Consider the following 25,208-nt stretch of genomic DNA (forward strand, 5'->3'; position numbering starts at 1 on the left):
AGTCTTATACTGTACAGATTTATCACAGTGACTGATACTGGACGATACATTGTACAGATTACTAATCCTGTGTAATATTAGACAGTGTAACCTTAGACTAGACAGTCTTATACTGTACAGATTTATCACAGTGACTGATACTGGACGATACATTGTACAGATTACTAATCCTGTGTAATATTAGACAGTGTAACCTTATACTAGACAGTCTTATACTACACCAGATTTATCACAGTGACTGATACTGGATGATACATTGTACAGATTACTAATCCTGGGTAATATTAGACAGTGTAACCTTAGACTAGACAGTCTTATACTACACCAGATTTATCACAGTGACTGATACTGGATGATACATTGTACAGATTACTAATCCTGGGTAATATTAGACAGTGTAACCTTATACTAGACAGTCTTATACTGTACAGATTTATCACAGTGACTGATACTGGATGATACATTGTACAGATTACTAATCCTGGGTAATATTAGACAGTGTAACCTTAGACTAGACAGTCTTATACTGTACAGATTTATCACAGTGACTGATACTGGATGATACATTGTACAGATTACTAATCCTGTGTATTATTAGACAGTGTAACCTTAGACTAGACAGTCTTATACTGTACAGATTTATCACAGTGACTGATACTGGACGATACATTGTACAGATTTCTAATCCTGAGTAATATTAGACAGTGTAACCTTATACTAGACAGTCTTATACTACACCAGATTTATCACAGTGACTGATACTGGATGATACATTCTACAGATTTCTAATCCTGTGTAATATTAGACAGTGTAACCTTAGACTAGACAGTCTTATACTACACCAGATTTATCACAGTGACTGATACTGGATGATACATTGTACAGATTACTAATCCTGAGTAATATTAGACAGTGTAACCTTATACTAGACAGTCTTATACTACACCAGATTTATCACAGTGACTGATACTGGACGATACATTGTACAGATTGCTAATCCTGGGTAATATTAGTGTAACCTTATACTAGACAGCCTTATACTGTACAGATTTATCACAGTGACTGATACTGGATGATACATTGTACAGATTTCTAATCCTGAGTAATATTAGACAGTGTAACCTTATACTAGACAGTCTTATACTACACCAGATTTATCACAGTGACTGATACTGGATGATACATTCTACAGATTTCTAATCCTGTGTAATATTAGACAGTGTAAACTTAGACTAGACAGTCTTATACTACACCAGATTTATCACAGTGACTGATACTGGATGATACATTGTACAGATTACTGTGTAATATTAGAAAGTGTAACCTTACACTAGACAGTCTTATACTGTACAGATTTATCACAGTGACTGATACTGGATGATACATTCTACAGATTTCTAATCCTGTGTAATATTAGACAGTGTAACCTTAGACTAGACAGCCTTATACTGTACAGATTTATCACAGTGACTGATACTGGATGATACATTGTACAGATTACTAATCCTGTGTATTATTAGACAGTGTAACCTTAGACTAGACAGTCTTATACTGTACAGATTTATCACAGTGACTGATACTGGATGATACATTGTACAGATTACTAATCCTGTGTATTATTAGACAGTGTAACCTTAGACTAGACAGTCTTATACTGTACAGATTTATCACAGTGACTGATACTGGATGATACATTGTACAGATTACTAATCCTGTGTAATATTAGACAGTGTAACCTTAGACTAGACAGTCTTATACTGTACAGATTTATCACAGTGACTGATACTGGATGATACATTGTACAGATTACTAATCCTGGGTAATATTAGACAGTGTAACCTTATACTAGACAGTCTGATACTACACCAGATTTATCACAGTGACTGATACTGGATGATACATTGTACAGATTACTAATCCTGAGTAATATTAGACAGTGTAACCTTATACTAGACAGTCTTATACTACACCAGATGTATCACAGTGACTGATACTGGATGATACATTGTACAGATTTCTAATCCTGAGTAATATTAGACAGTGTAACCTTATACTAGACAGTCTTATACTGTACAGATTTATCACAGTGACTGATGCTGGATGATACATTGTACAGATTACTAATCCTGGGTAATATTAGTGTAACCTTACACTAGACAGTCTTATACTGTACAGATTTATCACAGTGACTGATACTGGACGATACATTGTACAGATTACTAATCGTGTGTAATATTAGACAGTGTAACCTTATACTAGACAGTCTTATACTACACCAGATTTATCACAGTGACTGATACTGGATGATACATTGTACAGATTACTAATCCTGGGTAATATTAGACAGTGTAACCTTAGACTAGACAGTCTTATACTACACCAGATTTATCACAGTGACTGATACTGGATGATACATTGTACAGATTACTAATCCTGAGTAATATTAGACAGTGTAACCTTATACTAGACAGACTTATACTACACCAGATTTATCACAGTGACTGATACTGGATGATACATTGTACAGATTACTAATCCTGTGTAATATTAGACAGTGTAACCTTATACTAGACAGTCTTATACTGTACAGATTTATCACAGTGACTGATACTGGATGATACATTGTACAGATTACTAATCCTGGGTAATATTAGACAGTGTAACCTTAGACTAGACAGTCTTATACTGTACAGATTTATCACAGTGACTGATACTGGATGATACATTGTACAGATTACTAATCCTGTGTATTATTAGACAGTGTAACCTTAGACTAGACAGTCTTATACTGTACAGATTTATCACAGTGACTGATACTGGACGATACATTGTACAGATTTCTAATCCTGAGTAATATTAGACAGTGTAACCTTATACTAGACAGTCTTATACTACACCAGATTTATCACAGTGACTGATACTGGATGATATATTCTACAGATTTCTAATCCTGTGTAATATTAGACAGTGTAACCTTAGACTAAACAGTCTTATACTACACCAGATTTATCACAGTGACTGATACTGGATGATACATTGTACAGATTACTAATCCTGAGTAATATTAGACAGTGTAACCTTATACTAGACAGTCTTATACTACACCAGATTTATCACAGTGACTGATACTGGACGATACATTGTACAGATTGCTAATCCTGGGTAATATTAGTGTAACCTTATACTAGACAGCCTTATACTGTACAGATTTATCACAGTGACTGATACTGGATGATACATTGTACAGATTACTAATCCTGTGTAATATTAGACAGTGTAACCTTAGACTAGACAGTCTTATACTGTACAGATTTATCACAGTGACTGATACTGGATGATACATTGTACAGATTACTAATCCTGGGTAATATTAGACAGTGTAACCTTAGACTAGACAGCCTTATACTACACCAGATTTATCACAGTGACTGATACTGGACGATACATTGTACAGATTACTAATCCTGTGTAATATTAGACCGTGTAACCTTAGACTAGACAGCCTTATACTGTACAGATTTATCACAGTGACTGATACTGGATGATACATTGTACAGATTACTAATCCTGGGTAATATTAGACAGTGTAACCTTATACTAGACAGTCTGATACTACACCAGATTTATCACAGTGACTGATACTGGATGATACATTGTACAGATTACTAATCCTGAGTAATATTAGACAGTGTAACCTTATACTAGACAGTCTTATACTACACCAGATGTATCACAGTGACTGATACTGGATGATACATTGTACAGATTTCTAATCCTGAGTAATATTAGACAGTGTAACCTTATACTAGACAGTCTTATACTGTACAGATTTATCACAGTGACTGATGCTGGATGATACATTGTACAGATTACTAATCCTGGGTAATATTAGTGTAACCTTAGACTAGACAGTCTTATACTGTACAGATTTATCACAGTGACTGATACTGGACGATACATTGTACAGATTACTAATCCTGTGTAATATTAGACAGTGTAACCTTAGACTAGACAGTCTTATACTGTACAGATTTATCACAGTGACTGATACTGGATGATACATTGTACAGATTACTAATCCTGTGTAACATTAGACAGTGTAACCTTAGACTAGACAGCCTTATAATACACCAGATTTATCACAGTGACTGATACTGGACGATACATTGTACAGATTACTAATCCTGTGTAATATTAGACCGTGTAACCTTAGACTAGACAGCCTTATACTGTACAGATTTATCACAGTGACTGATACTGGATGATACATTGTACAGATTACTAATCCTGGGTAATATTAGACAGTGTAACCTTATACTAGACAGTCTGATACTACACCAGATTTATCACAGTGACTGATACTGGATGATACATTGTACAGATTTCTAATCCTGAGTAATATTAGACAGTGTAACCTTATACTAGACAGTCTTATACTGTACAGATTTATCACAGTGACTGATGCTGGATGATACATTGTACAGATTACTAATCCTGGGTAATATTAGTGTAACCTTAGACTAGACAGTCTTATACTGTACAGATTTATCACAGTGACTGATACTGGACGATACATTGTACAGATTACTAATCCTGTGTAATATTAGACAGTGTAACCTTAGACTAGACAGTCTTATACTGTACAGATTTATCACAGTGACTGATACTGGATGATGCATTGTACAGATTACTAATCCTGGGTAATATTAGACAGTGTAACCTTATACTAGACAGTCTTATACTGTACAGATTTATCACAGTGAGTGATACTGGACGATACATTGTACAGATTACTAATCCTGGGTAATATTAGACAGTGTAACCTTATACTAGACAGTCTTATACTGTACAGATTTATCACAGTGACTGATACTGGATGATACATTGTACAGATTACTAATCCTGGATAATATTAGACAGTGTAACCTTAGACTAGACAGTCTTATACTGTACAGATTTATCACAGTGACTGATACTGGATGATGCATTGTACAGATTACTAATCCTGGGTAATATTAGACAGTGTAACCTTATACTAGACAGTCTTATACTGTACAGATTTATCACAGTGAGTGATACTGGACGATACATTGTACAGATTACTAATCCTGGGTAATATTAGACAGTGTAACCTTATACTAGACAGTCTTATACTGTACAGATTTATCACAGTGACTGATACTGGATGATACATTGTACAGATTACTAATCCTGGGTAATATTAGACAGTGTAACCTTAGACTAGACAGTCTTATACTGTACAGATTTATCACAGTGACTGATACTGGATGATACATTGTACAGATTACTAATCCTGGGTAATATTAGACAGTGTAACCTTATACTAGACAGTCTTATACTACACCAGATTTATCACAGTGACTGATACTGGATGATACATTGTACAGATTACTAATCCTGGGTAATATTAGACAGTGTAACCTTAGACTAGACAGTCTTATACTGTACAGATTTATCACAGTGACTGATACTGGATGATACATTGTACAGATTACTAATCCTGGGTAATATTAGACAGTGTAACCTTAGACTAGACAGTCTTATACTGTACAGATTTATCACAGTGACTGATACTGGACGATACATTGTACAGATTACTAATCCTGAGTAATATTAGACAGTGTAACCTTAGACTAGACAGTCTTATACTACACCAGATTTATCACAGTGACTGATACTGGACGATACATTGTACAGATTACTAATCCTGGGTAATATTAGACAGTGTAACCTTAGACTAGACAGCCTTATACTACACCAGATTTATCACAGTGACTGATACTGGACGATACATTGTACAGATTACTAATCCTGGGTAATATTAGACAGTGTAACCTTATACTAGACAGCCTTATACTACACCAGATTTATCACAGTGACTGATACTGGATGATACATTGTACAGATTACTAATCCTGGGTAATATTAGACAGTGTAACCTTATACTAGACAGTCTTATACTGTACGGATTTATCACAGTGACTGATACTGGATGATACATTGTACAGATTACTAATCCTGTGTATTATTAGACAGTGTAACCTTAGACTAGACAGTCTTATACTGTACAGATTTATCACAGTGACTGATACTGGACGATACATTGTACAGATTACTAATCCTGTGTAATATTAGACAGTGTAACCTTAGACTAGACAGTCTTATACTGTACAGATTTATCACAGTGACTGATACTGGACGATACATTGTACAGATTACTAATCCTGTGTAATATTAGACAGTGTAACCTTATACTAGACAGTCTTATACTACACCAGATTTATCACAGTGACTGATACTGGATGATACATTGTACAGATTACTAATCCTGGGTAATATTAGACAGTGTAACCTTAGACTAGACAGTCTTATACTACACCAGATTTATCACAGTGACTGATACTGGATGATACATTGTACAGATTACTAATCCTGGGTAATATTAGACAGTGTAACCTTAGACTAGACAGTCTTATACTGTACAGATTTATCACAGTGACTGATACTGGATGATACATTGTACAGATTACTAATCCTGTGTATTATTAGACAGTGTAACCTTAGACTAGACAGTCTTATACTACACCAGATTTATCACAGTGACTGATACTGGACGATACATTGTACAGATTTCTAATCCTGAGTAATATTAGACAGTGTAACCTTATACTAGACAGTCTTTTACTACACCAGATTTATCACAGTGACTGATACTGGATGATACATTGTACAGATTACTAATCCTGGGTAATATTAGACAGTGTAACCTTATACTAGACAGTCTTATACTACACCAGATTTATCACAGTGACTGATACTGGATGATACATTGTACAGATTACTGTGTAATATTAGACAGTGTAACCTTACACTAGACAGTCTTATACTGTACAGATTTATCACAGTGACTGATACTGGATGATACATTCTACAGATTTCTAATCCTGTGTAATATTAGACAGTGTAACCTTAGACTAGACAGCCTTATACTGTACAGATTTATCACAGTGACTGATACTGGATGATACATTGTACAGATTACTAATCCTGTGTATTATTAGACAGTGTAACCTTAGACTAGACAGTCTTATACTGTACAGATTTATCACAGTGACTGATACTGGATGATACATTGTACAGATTACTAATCCTGTGTATTATTAGACAGTGTAACCTTAGACTAGACAGTCTTATACTGTACAGATTTATCACAGTGACTGATACTGGATGATACATTGTACAGATTACTAATCCTGTGTAATATTAGACAGTGTAACCTTAGACTAGACAGTCTTATACTGTACAGATTTATCACAGTGACTGATACTGGATGATACATTGTACAGATTACTAATCCTGGGTAATATTAGACAGTGTAACCTTAGACTAGACAGCCTTATACTACACCAGATTTATCACAGTGACTGATACTGGACGATACATTGTACAGATTACTAATCCTGTGTAATATTAGACCGTGTAACCTTAGACTAGACAGCCTTATACTGTACAGATTTATCACAGTGACTGATACTGGATGATACATTGTACAGATTACTAATCCTGGGTAATATTAGACAGTGTAACCTTATACTAGACAGTCTGATACTACACCAGATTTATCACAGTGACTGATACTGGATGATACATTGTACAGATTACTAATCCTGGGTAATATTAGACAGTGTAACCTTATACTAGACAGTCTTATACTGTACAGATTTATCACAGTGACTGATACTGGATGATACATTGTACAGATTACTAATCCTGGGTAATATTAGACAGTGTAACCTTATACTAGACAGTCTGATACTACACCAGATTTATCACAGTGACTGATACTGGATGATACATTGTACAGATTCCTAATCCTGTGTAATATTAGACAGTGTAACCTTAGACTAGACAGTCTTATACTGTACAGATTTATCACAGTGACTGATACTGGATGATACATTGTACAGATTACTAATCCTGGGTAATATTAGACAGTGTAACCTTATACTAGACAGTCTTATACTGTACAGATTTATCACAGTGACTGATACTGGATGATGCATTGTACAGATTACTAATCCTGGGTAATATTAGACAGTGTAACCTTATACTAGACAGTCTTATACTACACCAGATTTATCACAGTGACTGATACTGGATGATACATTGTACAGATTTCTAATCCTGAGTAATATTAGACAGTGTAACCTTATACTAGACAGTCTTATACTGTACAGATTTATCACAGTGACTGATACTGGATGATACATTGTACAGATTACTAATCCTGGGTAATATTAGACAGTGTAACCTTATACTAGACAGTCTTATACTGTACAGATTTATCACAGTGACTGATACTGGATGATACATTGTACAGATTACTAATCCTGGGTAATATTAGACAGTGTAACCTTAGACTAGACAGTCTTATACTGTACAGATTTATCACAGTGACTGATACTGGATGATACATTGTACAGATTACTAATCCTGGGTAATATTAGACAGTGTAACCTTATACTAGACAGTCTTATACTACACCAGATTTATCACAGTGACTGATAATGGATGATACATTGTACAGATTACTAATCCTGGGTAATATTAGACAGTGTAACCTTAGACTAGACAGTCTTATACTGTACAGATTTATCACAGTGACTGATACTGGATGATACATTGTACAGATTACTAATCCTGGGTAATATTAGACAGTGTAACCTTATACTAGACAGTCTTATACTGTACAGATTTATCACAGTGACTGATACTGGATGATACATTGTACAGATTACTAATCCTGGGTAATATTAGTGTAACCTTAGACTAGACAGTCTTATACTGTACAGATTTATCACAGTGACTGATACTGGATGATGCATTGTACAGATTACTAATCCTGGGTAATATTAGACAGTGTAACCTTATACTAGACAGTCTTATACTACACCAGATTTATCACAGTGACTGATACTGGATGATACATTGTACAGATTTCTAATCCTGAGTAATATTAGACAGTGTAACCTTATACTAGACAGTCTTATACTGTACAGATTTATCACAGTGACTGATACTGGACGATACATTGTACAGATTACTAATCCTGGGTAATATTAGACAGTGTAACCTTATACTAGACAGTCTTATACTACACCAGATTTATCACAGTGACTGATACTGGATGATACATTGTACAGATTACTAATCCTGAGTAATATTAGACAGTGTAACCTTATACTAGACAGTCTTATACTGTACAGATTTATCACAGTGACTGATACTGGATGATACATTGTACAGATTACTAATCCTGGGTAATATTAGACAGTGTAACCTTAGACTAGACAGTCTTATACTGTACAGATTTATCACAGTGACTGATACTGGATGATACATTGTACAGATTACTAATCCTGGGTAATATTAGACAGTGTAACCTTAGACTAGACAGTCTTATACTGTACAGATTTATCACAGTGACTGATACTGGATGATACATTGTACAGATTACTAATCCTGGGTAATATTAGACAGTGTAACCTTATACTAGACAGTCTTATACTACACCAGATTTATCACAGTGACTGATACTGGATGATACATTGTACAGATTACTAATCCTGGGTAATATTAGACAGTGTAACCTTATACTAGACAGTCTTATACTGTACAGATTTATCACAGTGACTGATACTGGACGATACATTGTACAGATTACTAATCCTGGGTAATATTAGACAGTGTAACCTTATACTAGACAGTCTTATACTGTACAGATTTATCACAGTGACTGATACTGGATGATACATTGTACAGATTACTAATCCTGGGTAATATTAGACAGTGTAACCTTAGACTAGACAGTCTTATACTGTACAGATTTATCACAGTGACTGATACTGGATGATACATTGTACAGATTACTAATCCTGGGTAATATTAGACAGTGTAACCTTATACTAGACAGTCTTATACTACACCAGATTTATCACAGTGACTGATACTGGATGATACATTGTACAGATTACTAATCCTGGGTAATATTAGACAGTGTAACCTTAGACTAGACAGTCTTATACTACACCAGATTTATCACAGTGACTGATACTGGATGATACATTGTACAGATTACTAATCCTGTGTAATATTAGACAGTGTAACCTTATACTAGACAGTCTTATACTGTACAGATTTATCACAGTGACTGATACTGGATGATACATTGTACAGATTACTAATCCTGGGTAATATTAGTGTAACCTTAGACTAGACAGTCTTATACTGTACAGATTTATCACAGTGACTGATACTGGATGATGCATTGTACAGATTACTAATCCTGGGTAATATTAGACAGTGTAACCTTATACTAGACAGTCTTATACTGTACAGATTTATCACAGTGACTGATACTGGACGATACATTGTACAGATTACTAATCCTGGGTAATATTAGACAGTGTAACCTTAGACTAGACAGTCTTATACTGTATAGATTTATCACAGTGACTGATACTGGATGATACATTGTACAGATTACTAATCCTGGGTAATATTAGACAGTGTAACCTTATACTAGACAGTCTTATACTACACCAGATTTATCACAGTGACTGATACTGGATGATACATTGTACAGATTACTAATCCTGGGTAATATTAGACAGTGTAACCTTAGACTAGACAGTCTTATACTGTACAGATTTATCACAGTGACTGATACTGGATGATACATTGTACAGATTACTAATCCTGGGTAATATTAGACAGTGTAACCTTAGACTAGACAGTCTTATACTGTACAGATTTATCACAGTGACTGATACTGGACGATACATTGTACAGATTACTAATCCTGAGTAATATTAGACAGTGTAACCTTAGACTAGACAGTCTTATACTACACCAGATTTATCACAGTGACTGATACTGGACGATACATTGTACAGATTACTAATCCTGGGTAATATTAGACAGTGTAACCTTAGACTAGACAGCCTTATACTACACCAGATTTATCACAGTGACTGATACTGGACGATACATTGTACAGATTACTAATCCTGGGTAATATTAGACAGTGTAACCTTATACTAGACAGCCTTATACTACACCAGATTTATCACAGTGACTGATACTGGATGATACATTGTACAGATTACTAATCCTGGGTAATATTAGACAGTGTAACCTTATACTAGACAGTCTTATACTGTACGGATTTATCACAGTGACTGATACTGGATGATACATTGTACAGATTACTAATCCTGTGTATTATTAGACAGTGTAACCTTAGACTAGACAGTCTTATACTGTACAGATTTATCACAGTGACTGATACTGGACGATACATTGTACAGATTACTAATCCTGTGTAATATTAGACAGTGTAACCTTAGACTAGACAGTCTTATACTGTACAGATTTATCACAGTGACTGATACTGGATGATACATTGTACAGATTACTAATCCTGAGTAATATTAGACAGTGTAACCTTATACTAGACAGTCTTATACTACACCAGATTTATCACAGTGACTGATACTGGATGATACATTGTACAGATTACTAATCCTGAGTAATATTAGACAGTGTAACCTTATACTAGACAGCCTTATACTACACCAGATTCATCACAGTGACTGATACTGGACGATACATTGTACAGATTACTAATCCTGGGTAATATTAGACAGTGTAACCTTAGACTAGACAGCCTTATACTACACCAGATTTATCACAGTGACTGATACTGGACGATACATTGTACAGATTACTAATCCTGGGTAATATTAGACAGTGTAACCTTATACTAGACAGCCTTATACTACACCAGATTTATCACAGTGACTGATACTGGATGATACATTGTACAGATTACTAATCCTGGGTAATATTAGACAGTGTAACCTTATACTAGACAGTCTTATACTGTACGGATTTATCAAAATGACTGATACTGGATGATACATTGTACAGATTACTAATCCTGTGTATTATTAGACAGTGTAACCTTAGACTAGACAGTCTTATACTGTACAGATTTATCACAGTGACTGATACTGGACGATACATTGTACAGATTACTAATCCTGTGTAATATTAGACAGTGTAACCTTAGACTAGACAGTCTTATACTGTACAGATTTATCACAGTGACTGATACTGGACGATACATTGTACAGATTACTAATCCTGTGTAATATTAGACAGTGTAACCTTATACTAGACAGTCTTATACTACACCAGATTTATCACAGTGACTGATACTGGATGATACATTGTACAGATTACTAATCCTGGGTAATATTAGACAGTGTAACCTTAGACTAGACAGTCTTATACTACACCAGATTTATCACAGTGACTGATACTGGATGATACATTGTACAGATTACTAATCCTGGGTAATATTAGACAGTGTAACCTTATACTAGACAGTCTTATACTGTACAGATTTATCACAGTGACTGATACTGGATGATACATTGTACAGATTACTAATCCTGGGTAATATTAGACAGTGTAACCTTAGACTAGACAGTCTTATACTGTACAGATTTATCACAGTGACTGATACTGGATGATACATTGTACAGATTACTAATCCTGTGTATTATTAGACAGTGTAACCTTAGACTAGACAGTCTTATACTGTACAGATTTATCACAGTGACTGATACTGGACGATACATTGTACAGATTTCTAATCCTGAGTAATATTAGACAGTGTAACCTTATACTAGACAGTCTTATACTACACCAGATTTATCACAGTGACTGATACTGGATGATACATTCTACAGATTTCTAATCCTGTGTAATATTAGACAGTGTAACCTTAGACTAGACAGTCTTATACTACACCAGATTTATCACAGTGACTGATACTGGATGATACATTGTACAGATTACTAATCCTGAGTAATATTAGACAGTGTAACCTTATACTAGACAGTCTTATACTACACCAGATTTATCACAGTGACTGATACTGGACGATACATTGTACAGATTGCTAATCCTGGGTAATATTAGTGTAACCTTATACTAGACAGCCTTATACTGTACAGATTTATCACAGTGACTGATACTGGATGATACATTGTACAGATTTCTAATCCTGAGTAATATTAGACAGTGTAACCTTATACTAGACAGTCTTATACTACACCAGATTTATCACAGTGACTGATACTGGATGATACATTCTACAGATTTCTAATCCTGTGTAATATTAGACAGTGTAAACTTAGACTAGACAGTCTTATACTACACCAGATTTATCACAGTGACTGATACTGGATGATACATTGTACAGATTACTGTGTAATATTAGACAGTGTAACCTTACACTAGACAGTCTTATACTGTACAGATTTATCACAGTGACTGATACTGGATGATACATTCTACAGATTTCTAATCCTGTGTAATATTAGACAGTGTAACCTTAGACTAGACAGCCTTATACTGTACAGATTTATCACAGTGACTGATACTGGATGATACATTGTACAGATTACTAATCCTGTGTATTATTAGACAGTGTAACCTTAGACTAGACAGTCTTATACTGTACAGATTTATCACAGTGACTGATACTGGATGATACATTGTACAGATTACTAATCCTGTGTATTATTAGACAGTGTAACCTTAGACTAGACAGTCTTATACTGTACAGATTTATCACAGTGACTGATACTGGATGATACATTGTACAGATTACTAATCCTGTGTAATATTAGACAGTGTAACCTTAGACTAGACAGTCTTATACTGTACAGATTTATCACAGTGACTGATACTGGATGATACATTGTACAGATTACTAATCCTGGGTAATATTAGACAGTGTAACCTTATACTAGACAGTCTGATACTACACCAGATTTATCACAGTGACTGATACTGGATAATACATTGTACAGATTACTAATCCTGAGTAATATTAGACAGTGTAACCTTATACTAGACAGTCTTATACTACACCAGATGTATCACAGTGACTGATACTGGATGATACATTGTACAGATTTCTAATCCTGAGTAATATTAGACAGTGTAACCTTATACTAGACAGTCTTATACTGTACAGATTTATCACAGTGACTGATGCTGGATGATACATTGTACAGATTACTAATCCTGGGTAATATTAGTGTAACCTTACACTAGACAGTCTTATACTGTACAGATTTATCACAGTGACTGATACTGGACGATACATTGTACAGATTACTAATCGTGTGTAATATTAGACAGTGTAACCTTATACTAGACAGTCTTATACTACACCAGATTTATCACAGTGACTGATACTGGATGATACATTGTACAGATTACTAATCCTGGGTAATATTAGACAGTGTAACCTTAGACTAGACAGTCTTATACTACACCAGATTTATCACAGTGACTGATACTGGATGATACATTGTACAGATTACTAATCCTGAGTAATATTAGACAGTGTAACCTTATACTAGACAGACTTATACTACACCAGATTTATCACAGTGACTGATACTGGATGATACATTGTACAGATTACTAATCCTGTGTAATATTAGACAGTGTAACCTTATACTAGACAGTCTTATACTGTACAGATTTATCACAGTGACTGATACTAGATGATACATTGTACAGATTACTAATCCTGGGTAATATTAGACAGTGTAACCTTAGACTAGACAGTCTTATACTGTACAGATTTATCACAGTGACTGATACTGGATGATACATTGTACAGATTACTAATCCTGTGTATTATTAGACAGTGTAACCTTAGACTAGACAGTCTTATACTGTACAGATTTATCACAGTGACTGATACTGGACGATACATTGTACAGATTTCTAATCCTGAGTAATATTAGACAGTGTAACCTTATACTAGACAGTCTTATACTACACCAGATTTATCACAGTGACTGATACTGGATGATATATTCTACAGATTTCTAATCCTGTGTAATATTAGACAGTGTAACCTTAGACTAAACAGTCTTATACTACACCAGATTTATCACAGCGACTGATACTGGATGATACATTGTACAGATTACTAATCCTGAGTAATATTAGACAGTGTAACCTTATACTAGACAGTCTTATACTACACCAGATTTATCACAGTGACTGATACTGGACGATACATTGTACAGATTGCTAATCCTGGGTAATATTAGTGTAACCTTATACTAGACAGCCTTATACTGTACAGATTTATCACAGTGACTGATACTGGATGATACATTGTACAGATTACTAATCCTGTGTAATATTAGACAGTGTAACCTTAGACTAGACAGTCTTATACTGTACAGATTTATCACAGTGACTGATACTGGATGATACATTGTACAGATTACTAATCCTGGGTAATATTAGACAGTGTAACCTTAGACTAGACAGCCTTATACTACACCAGATTTATCACAGTGACTGATACTGGACGATACATTGTACAGATTACTAATCCTGTGTAATATTAGACCGTGTAACCTTAGACTAGACAGCCTTATACTGTACAGATTTATCACAGTGACTGATACTGGATGATACATTGTACAGATTACTAATCCTGGGTAATATTAGACAGTGTAACCTTATACTAGACAGTCTGATACTACACCAGATTTATCACAGTGACTGATACTGGATGATACATTGTACAGATTACTAATCCTGAGTAATATTAGACAGTGTAACCTTATACTAGACAGTCTTATACTACACCAGATGTATCACAGTGAGTGATACTGGATGATACATTGTACAGATTTCTAATCCTGAGTAATATTAGACAGTGTAACCTTATACTAGACAGTCTTATACTGTACAGATTTATCACAGTGACTGATGCTGGATGATACATTGTACAGATTACTAATCCTGGGTAATATTAGTGTAACCTTAGACTAGACAGTCTTATACTGTACAGATTTATCACAGTGACTGATACTGGACGATACATTGTACAGATTACTAATCCTGTGTAATATTAGACAGTGTAACCTTAGACTAGACAGTCTTATACTGTACAGATTTATCACAGTGACTGATACTGGATGATACATTGTACAGATTACTAATCCTGTGTAACATTAGACAGTGTAACCTTAGACTAGACAGCCTTATAATACACCAGATTTATCACAGTGACTGATACTGGACGATACATTGTACAGATTACTAATCCTGTGTAATATTAGACCGTGTAACCTTAGACTAGACAGCCTTATACTGTACAGATTTATCACAGTGACTGATACTGGATGATACATTGTACAGATTACTAATCCTGGGTAATATTAGACAGTGTAACCTTATACTAGACAGTCTGATACTACACCAGATTTATCACAGTGACTGATACTGGATGATACATTGTACAGATTTCTAATCCTGAGTAATATTAGACAGTGTAACCTTATACTAGACAGTCTTATACTGTACAGATTTATCACAGTGACTGATGCTGGATGATACATTGTACAGATTACTAATCCTGGGTAATATTAGTGTAACCTTAGACTAGACAGTCTTATACTGTACAGATTTATCACAGTGACTGATACTGGACGATACATTGTACAGATTACTAATCCTGTGTAATATTAGACAGTGTAACCTTAGACTAGACAGTCTTATACTGTACAGATTTATCACAGTGACTGATACTGGATGATGCATTGTACAGATTACTAATCCTGGGTAATATTAGACAGTGTAACCTTATACTAGACAGTCTTATACTGTGCAGATTTATCACAGTGACTGATACTGGACGATACATTGTACAGATTACTAATCCTGGGTAATATTAGACAGTGTAACCTTATACTAGACAGTCTTATACTGTACAGATTTATCACAGTGACTGATACTGGATGATACATTGTACAGATTATTAATCCTGGGTAATATTAGACAGTGTAACCTTAGACTAGACAGTCTTATACTGTACAGATTTATCACAGTGACTGATACTGGATGATACATTGTACAGATTACTAATCCTGGGTAATATTAGACAGTGTAACCTTATACTAGACAGTCTTATACTACACCAGATTTATCACAGTGACTGATACTGGATGATACATTGTACAGATTACTAATCCTGGGTAATATTAGACAGTGTAACCTTAGACTAGACAGTCTTATACTGTACAGATTTATCACAGTGACTGATACTGGATGATACATTGTACAGATTACTAATCCTGGGTAATATTAGACAGTGTAACCTTAGACTAGACAGTCTTATACTGTACAGATTTATCACAGTGACTGATACTGGACGATACATTGTACAGATTACTAATCCTGAGTAATATTAGACAGTGTAACCTTAGACTAGACAGTCTTATACTACACCAGATTTATCACAGTGACTGATACTGGACGATACATTGTACAGATTACTAATCCTGGGTAATATTAGACAGTGTAACCTTAGACTAGACAGCCTTATACTACACCAGATTTATCACAGTGACTGATACTGGACGATACATTGTACAGATTACTAATCCTGGGTAATATTAGACAGTGTAACCTTATACTAGACAGCCTTATACTACACCAGATTTATCACAGTGACTGATACTGGATGATACATTGTACAGATTACTAATCCTGGGTAATATTAGACAGTGTAACCTTATACTAGACAGTCTTATACTGTACGGATTTATCACAGTGACTGATACTGGATGATACATTGTACAGATTACTAATCCTGTGTATTATTAGACAGTGTAACCTTAGACTAGACAGTCTTATACTGTACAGATTTATCACAGTGACTGATACTGGACGATACATTGTACAGATTACTAATCCTGTGTAATATTAGACAGTGTAACCTTATACTAGACAGTCTTATACTACACCAGATTTATCACAGTGACTGATACTGGATGATACATTGTACAGATTACTAATCCTGGGTAATATTAGACAGTGTAACCTTAGACTAGACAGTCTTATACTACACCAGATTTATCACAGTGACTGATACTGGATGATACATTGTACAGATTACTAATCCTGGGTAATATTAGACAGTGTAACCTTAGACTAGACAGTCTTATACTGTACAGATTTATCACAGTGACTGATACTGGATGATACATTGTACAGATTACTAATCCTGTGTATTATTAGACAGTGTAACCTTAGACTAGACAGTCTTATACTACACCAGATTTATCACAGTGACTGATACTGGACGATACATTGTACAGATTTCTAATCCTGAGTAATATTAGACAGTGTAACCTTATACTAGACAGTCTTATACTACACCAGATTTATCACAGTGACTGATACTGGATGATACATTCTACAGATTTCTAATCCTGTGTAATATTAGACAGTGTAAACTTAGACTAGACAGTCTTATACTACACCAGATTTATCACAGTGACTGATACTGGATGATACATTGTACAGATTACTGTGTAATATTAGACAGTGTAACCTTACACTAGACAGTCTTATACTGTACAGATTTATCACAGTGACTGATACTGGATGATACATTCTACAGATTTCTAATCCTGTGTAATATTAGACAGTGTAACCTTAGACTAGACAGCCTTATACTGTACAGATTTATCACAGTGACTGATACTGGATGATACATTGTACAGATTACTAATCCTGTGTATTATTAGACAGTGTAACCTTAGACTAGACAGTCTTATACTGTACAGATTTATCACAGTGACTGATACTGGATGATACATTGTACAGATTACTAATCCTGTGTATTATTAGACAGTGTAACCTTAGACTAGACAGTCTTATACTGTACAGATTTATCACAGTGACTGATACTGGATGATACATTGTACAGATTACTAATCCTGTGTAATATTAGACAGTGTAACCTTAGACTAGACAGTCTTATACTGTACAGATTTATCACAGTGACTGATACTGGATGATACATTGTACAGATTACTAATCCTGGGTAATATTAGACAGTGTAACCTTAGACTAGACAGCCTTATACTACACCAGATTTATCACAGTGACTGATACTGGACGATACATTGTACAGATTACTAATCCTGTGTAATATTAGACCGTGTAACCTTAGACTAGACAGCCTTATACTGTACAGATTTATCACAGTGACTGATACTGGATGATACATTGTACAGATTACTAATCCTGGGTAATATTAGACAGTGTAACCTTATACTAGACAGTCTGATACTACACCAGATTTATCACAGTGACTGATACTGGATGATACATTGTACAGATTACTAATCCTGTGTATTATTAGACAGTGTAACCTTATACTAGACAGTCTTATACTACACCAGATGTATCACAGTGACTGATACTGGATGATACATTGTACAGATTTCTAATCCTGAGTAATATTAGACAGTGTAACCTTATACTAGACAGTCTTATACTGTACAGATTTATCACAGTGACTGATGCTGGATGATACATTGTACAGATTACTAATCCTGGGTAATATTAGTGTAACCTTAGACTAGACAGTCTTATACTGTACAGATTTATCACAGTGACTGATACTGGACGATACATTGTACAGATTACTAATCCTGGGTAATATTAGTGTAACCTTATACTAGACAGTCTTATACTACACCAGATTTATCACAGTGACTGATACTGGATGATACATTGTACAGATTACTAATCCTGTGTAATATTAGACAGTGTAACCTTAGACTAGACAGTCTTATACTGTACAGATTTATCACAGTGACTGATACTGGATGATACATTGTACAGATTACTAATCCTGTGTAACATTAGACAGTGTAACCTTAGACTAGACAGCCTTATACTACACCAGATTTATCACAGTGACTGATACTGGACGATACATTGTACAGATTACTAATCATGTGTAATATTAGACCGTGTAACCTTAGACTAGACAGCCTTATACTGTACAGATTTATCACAGTGACTGATACTGGATGATACATTGTACAGATTACTAATCCTGGGTAATATTAGACAGTGTAACCTTATACTAGACAGTCTGATACTACACCAGATTTATCACAGTGACTGATACTGGATGATACATTGTACAGATTACTAATCCTGTGTAATATTAGACAGTGTAACCTTAGACTAGACAGTCTTATACTGTACAGATTTATCACAGTGACTGATACTGGATGATACATTGTACAGATTACTAATCCTGTGTAACATTAGACAGTGTAACCTTAGACTAGACAGTCTTATACTGTACAGATTTATCACAGTGACTGATACTGGATGATACATTGTACAGATTTCTAATCCTGAGTAATATTAGACAGTGTAACCGTATACTAGACAGTCTTATACTGTACAGATTTATCACAGTGACTGATGCTGGATGATACATTGTACAGATTACTAATCCTGGGTAATATTAGTGTAACCTTATACTAGACAGTCTTATACTGTACAGATTTATCACAGTGACTGATACTGGATGATACATTGTACAGATTACTAATCCTGTGTAACATTAGACAGTGTAACCTTAGACTAGACAGTCTTATACTGTACAGATTTATCACAGTGACTGATACTGGATGATACATTGTACAGATTACTAATCCTGTGTATTATTAGACAGTGTAACCTTAGACTAGACAGTCTTATACTGTACAGATTTATCACAGTGACTGATACTGGATGATACATTGTACAGATTACTAACCCTGGGTAATATTAGACAGTGTAACCTTATACTAGACAGTCTTATACTACACCAGATTTATCACAGTGACTGATACTGGATGATACATTGTACAGATTACTAATCCTGGGTAATATTAGACAGTGTAACCTTAGACTAGACAGTCTTATACTGTACAGATTTATCACAGTGACTGATACTGGATGATACATTGTACAGATTACTAATCCTGTGAATTATTAGACAGTGTAACCTTAGACTAGACAGTCTTATACTGTACAGATTTATCACAGTGACTGATACTGGATGATACATTGTACAGATTACTAACCCTGGGTAATATTAGACAGTGTAACCTTATACTAGACAGTCTTATACTACACCAGATTTATCACAGTGACTGAAACTGGATGATACATTGTACAGATTACTAATCCTGGGTAATATTAGGCAGTGTAACCTTATACTAGACAGTCTGATACTACACCAGATTTATCACAGTGACTGATGCTGGATGATACATTGTACAGATTACTAATCCTGGGTAATATTAGTGTAACCTTATACTAGACAGTCTTATATTACACCAGATTTATCACAGTGACTGATACTGGATGATACATTGTACAGATTACTAATCCTGAGTAATATTAGACAGTGTAACCTTATACTAGACAGTCTTATACTACACCAGATTTATCACAGTGACTGATACTGGATGATACATTGTACAGATTACTAATCCTGAGTAATATTAGACAGTGTAACCTTATACTAGACAGTCTTATACTACTCCAGATTTATCACAGTGACTGATACTGGACGATACATTCTACAGATTTCTAATCCTGTGTAATATTAGACAGTGTAACCTTAGACTAGACAGCCTTATACTGTACAGATTTATCACAGTGACTGATACTGGATGATACTTTGTACAGATTACTAATCCTAGGTAATATTAGTGTAACCTTAGACTAGACAGTCTTATACTGTACAGATTTATCACAGTGACTGATACTGGATGATACATTGTACAGATTACTAATCCTGGGTAATATTAGACAGTGTAACCTTATACTAGACATACTAGACAGTCTGATACTACACCAGATTTATCACAGTGACTGATACTGGATGATACATTCTACAGATTACTAATCCTGGGTAATATTAGACAGTGTAACCTTATACTAGATAGTCTTATACTGTACAGATTTATCACAGTGACTGATACTGGATGATACATTGTACAGATTTCTAATCCTGAGTAATATTAGACAGTGTAACCTTATATTAGACAGTCTTATACTACACCAGATTTATCACAGTGACTGATACTGGATAATACATTGTACAGATTACTAATCCTGTGTAATATTAGACAGTGTAACCTTAGACTAGACAGTCTTATACTGTACAGATTTATCACAGTGACTGATACTGGATGATACATTGTACAGATTACTAATCCTGTGTATTATTAGACAGTGTAACCTTAGACTAGACAGTCTTATACTGTACAGATTTATCACAGTGACTGATACTGGATGATACATTGTACAGATTACTAATCCTGTGTATTATTAGACAGTGTAACCTTAGACTAGACAGTCTTATACTGTACAGATTTATCACAGTGACTGATACTGGATGATACATTGTACAGATTACTAATCCTGGGTAATATTAGACAGTGTAACCTTAGACTAGACAGCCTTATACTGTACAGATTTATCACAGTGACTGATACTGGATGATACATTGTACAGATTACTAATCCTGGGTAATATTAGTGTAACCTTAGACTAGACAGTCTTATACTACACCAGATTTATCACAGTGACTGATATTGGATGATGCATTGTACAGATTACTGTGTAATATTAGACAGTGTAACCTTAGACTAGACAGCCTTATACTGTACAGATTTATCACAGTGACTGATACTGGATGATACATTGTACAGATTTCTAATCCTGTGTAATATTAGACAGTGTAACCTTACACTAGACAGTCTTATACTGTACAGATTTACTACAGTGACTGATACTGGATGATACATTGTACAGATTACTAATCCTGGGTAATATTAGACAGTGTAACCTTAGACTAGACAGTCTTATACTACACCAGATTTATCACAGTGACTGATACTGGATGATACATTGTACAGATTTCTAATCCTGAGTAATATTAGACAGTGTAACCTTATACTAGACAGTCTTATACTGTACAGATTTATCACAGTGACTGATACTGAATGATACATTGTACAGATTACTAATCCTGGGTAATATTAGACAGTGTAACCTTATACTAGACAGTCTTATACTACACCAGATTTATCACAGTGACTGATACTGGATGATACATTCTACAGATTTCTAATCCTGTGTAATATTAGACAGTGTAACCTTAGACTAGACAGCCTTATACTGTACAGATTTATCACAGTGACTGATGCTGGATGATACATTGTACAGATTACTAATCCTGTGTAATATTAGACAGTGTAACCTTATACTAGACAGTCTTATACTACACCAGATTTATCACAGTGACTGATACTGGATGATACATTGTACAGATTACTAATCCTGGGTAATATTAGACAGTGTAACCTCAGACTAGACAGTCTTATACTGTACAGATTTATCACAGTGACTGATACTGGATGATACATTGTACAGATTACTAATCCTGGGTAATATTAGTGTAACCTTATACTAGACAGCCTTATACTGTACAGATTTATCACAGTGACTGATACTGGACGATACATTGTACAGATTACTAATCCTGGGTAATATTAGACAGTGTAACCTTACACTAGACAGTCTTATACTGTACAGATTTATCACAGTGACTGATACTGGATGATACATTGTACAGATTTCTAATCCTGTGTAATATTAGACAGTGTAACCTTACACTAGACAGTCTTATACTGTACACATTTATTACAGTGACTGATACTGGATGATACATTGTACAGATTACTAATCCTGGGTAATATTAGACAGTGTAACCTTAGACTAGACAGTCTTATACTACACCAGATTTATCACAGTGACTGATACTGGATGATACATTGTACAGATTTCTAATCCTGAGTAATATTAGACAGTGTAACCTTATACTAGACAGTCTTATACTACACCAGATTTATCACAGTGACTGATACTGGATGATACATTCTACAGATTTCTAATCCTGTGTAATATTAGACAGTGTAACCTTAGACTAGACAGTCTGATACTACACCAGATTTATCACAGTGACTGATACTGGACGATACATTGTACAGATTACTAATCCTGGGTAATATTAGACAGTGTAACCTTACACTAGACAGCCTTATACTGTACAGATTTATCACAGTGACTGATGCTGGATGATACATTGTACAGATTACTAATCCTGGGTAATATTAGACAGTGTAACCTTACACTAGACAGCCTTATACTGTACAGATTTATCACAGTGACTGATGCTGGATGATACATTGTACAGATTACTAATCCTGTGTAATATTAGACAGTGTAACCTTATACTAGACAGTCTTATACTACACCAGATTTATCACAGTGACTGATACTGGATGATACATTGTACAGATTACTAATCCTGGGTAATATTAGACAGTGTAACCTCAGACTAGACAGTCTTATACTGTACAGATTTATCACAGTGACTGATACTGGATGATACATTGTACAGATTACTAATCCTGGGTAATATTAGTGTAACCTTATACTAGACAGTCTTATACTGTACAGATTTATCACAGTGACTGATACTGGATGATACATTGTACAGATTACTAATCCTGTGTAACATTAGACAGTGTAACCTTAGACTAGACAGTCTTATACTGTACAGATTTATCACAGTGACTGATACTGGATGATACATTGTACAGATTACTAATTCTGGGTAATATTAGACAGTGTAACCTTAGACTAGTCTTATACTACACCAGATTTATCACAGTGACTGATGCCTGATGAGATGTCTTCACACTGTCTAACTTTACTCTACCCATTTACTTACATGAAAAAGCTAAGAAAAGTTTTGGCCCCTTGTGCCAGGTCCTTCTCCTTTGTTTGAATAAGACACATACATTGTTTTTGGAGAAGCAGTAAATCATTACCTATTCTTTATCTCACAGGGGCAATTTTCAAGGAGAGAAACCCTTTTCACCTGGAGAACCCTGTACATCCTGCCCACCCTCAACAACCTGCAAAGACTCTCTATGTGCCGGTAGGTTCACAATGCGATCAGCTGTATACAGTTCAAACAGTCCCTGACAAACGTTCTGTCGCTTCTCCATGTTGTTGAATCAGACGCTTCTATAACCTGACTCTAAATTCATCCATCGGTGTTAGAAATGACTCCTAGGAAAGCGGAAAACTCCCAAATGTGATTTTTGGTAAGAAAATAAATTGGCTTCACTGGC

General features: G+C 34.9%; 1 protein-coding gene across 1 annotated transcript in view; it reads left to right on the forward strand.

The window, feature by feature from the left end:
• LOC142187385 (uncharacterized) overlaps window positions 1-25,208 on the forward strand; it is a gene marked incomplete at its 5' end in the record, with an annotated part of 128,287 nt that overhangs the window by 63,244 nt on the left and 39,835 nt on the right. The window contains one exon of the mRNA XM_075261588.1: window positions 24,921-25,012. Within this exon, the coding sequence (XP_075117689.1) occupies window positions 24,921-25,012 (92 nt within the window). The remainder of the gene's footprint in view (window positions 1-24,920; window positions 25,013-25,208) is intronic.

Source organism: Leptodactylus fuscus, unplaced genomic scaffold (genome assembly GCF_031893055.1).
Source record: "Leptodactylus fuscus isolate aLepFus1 unplaced genomic scaffold, aLepFus1.hap2 HAP2_SCAFFOLD_226, whole genome shotgun sequence".
Classification (NCBI taxonomy): domain Eukaryota; kingdom Metazoa; phylum Chordata; class Amphibia; order Anura; family Leptodactylidae; genus Leptodactylus; species Leptodactylus fuscus.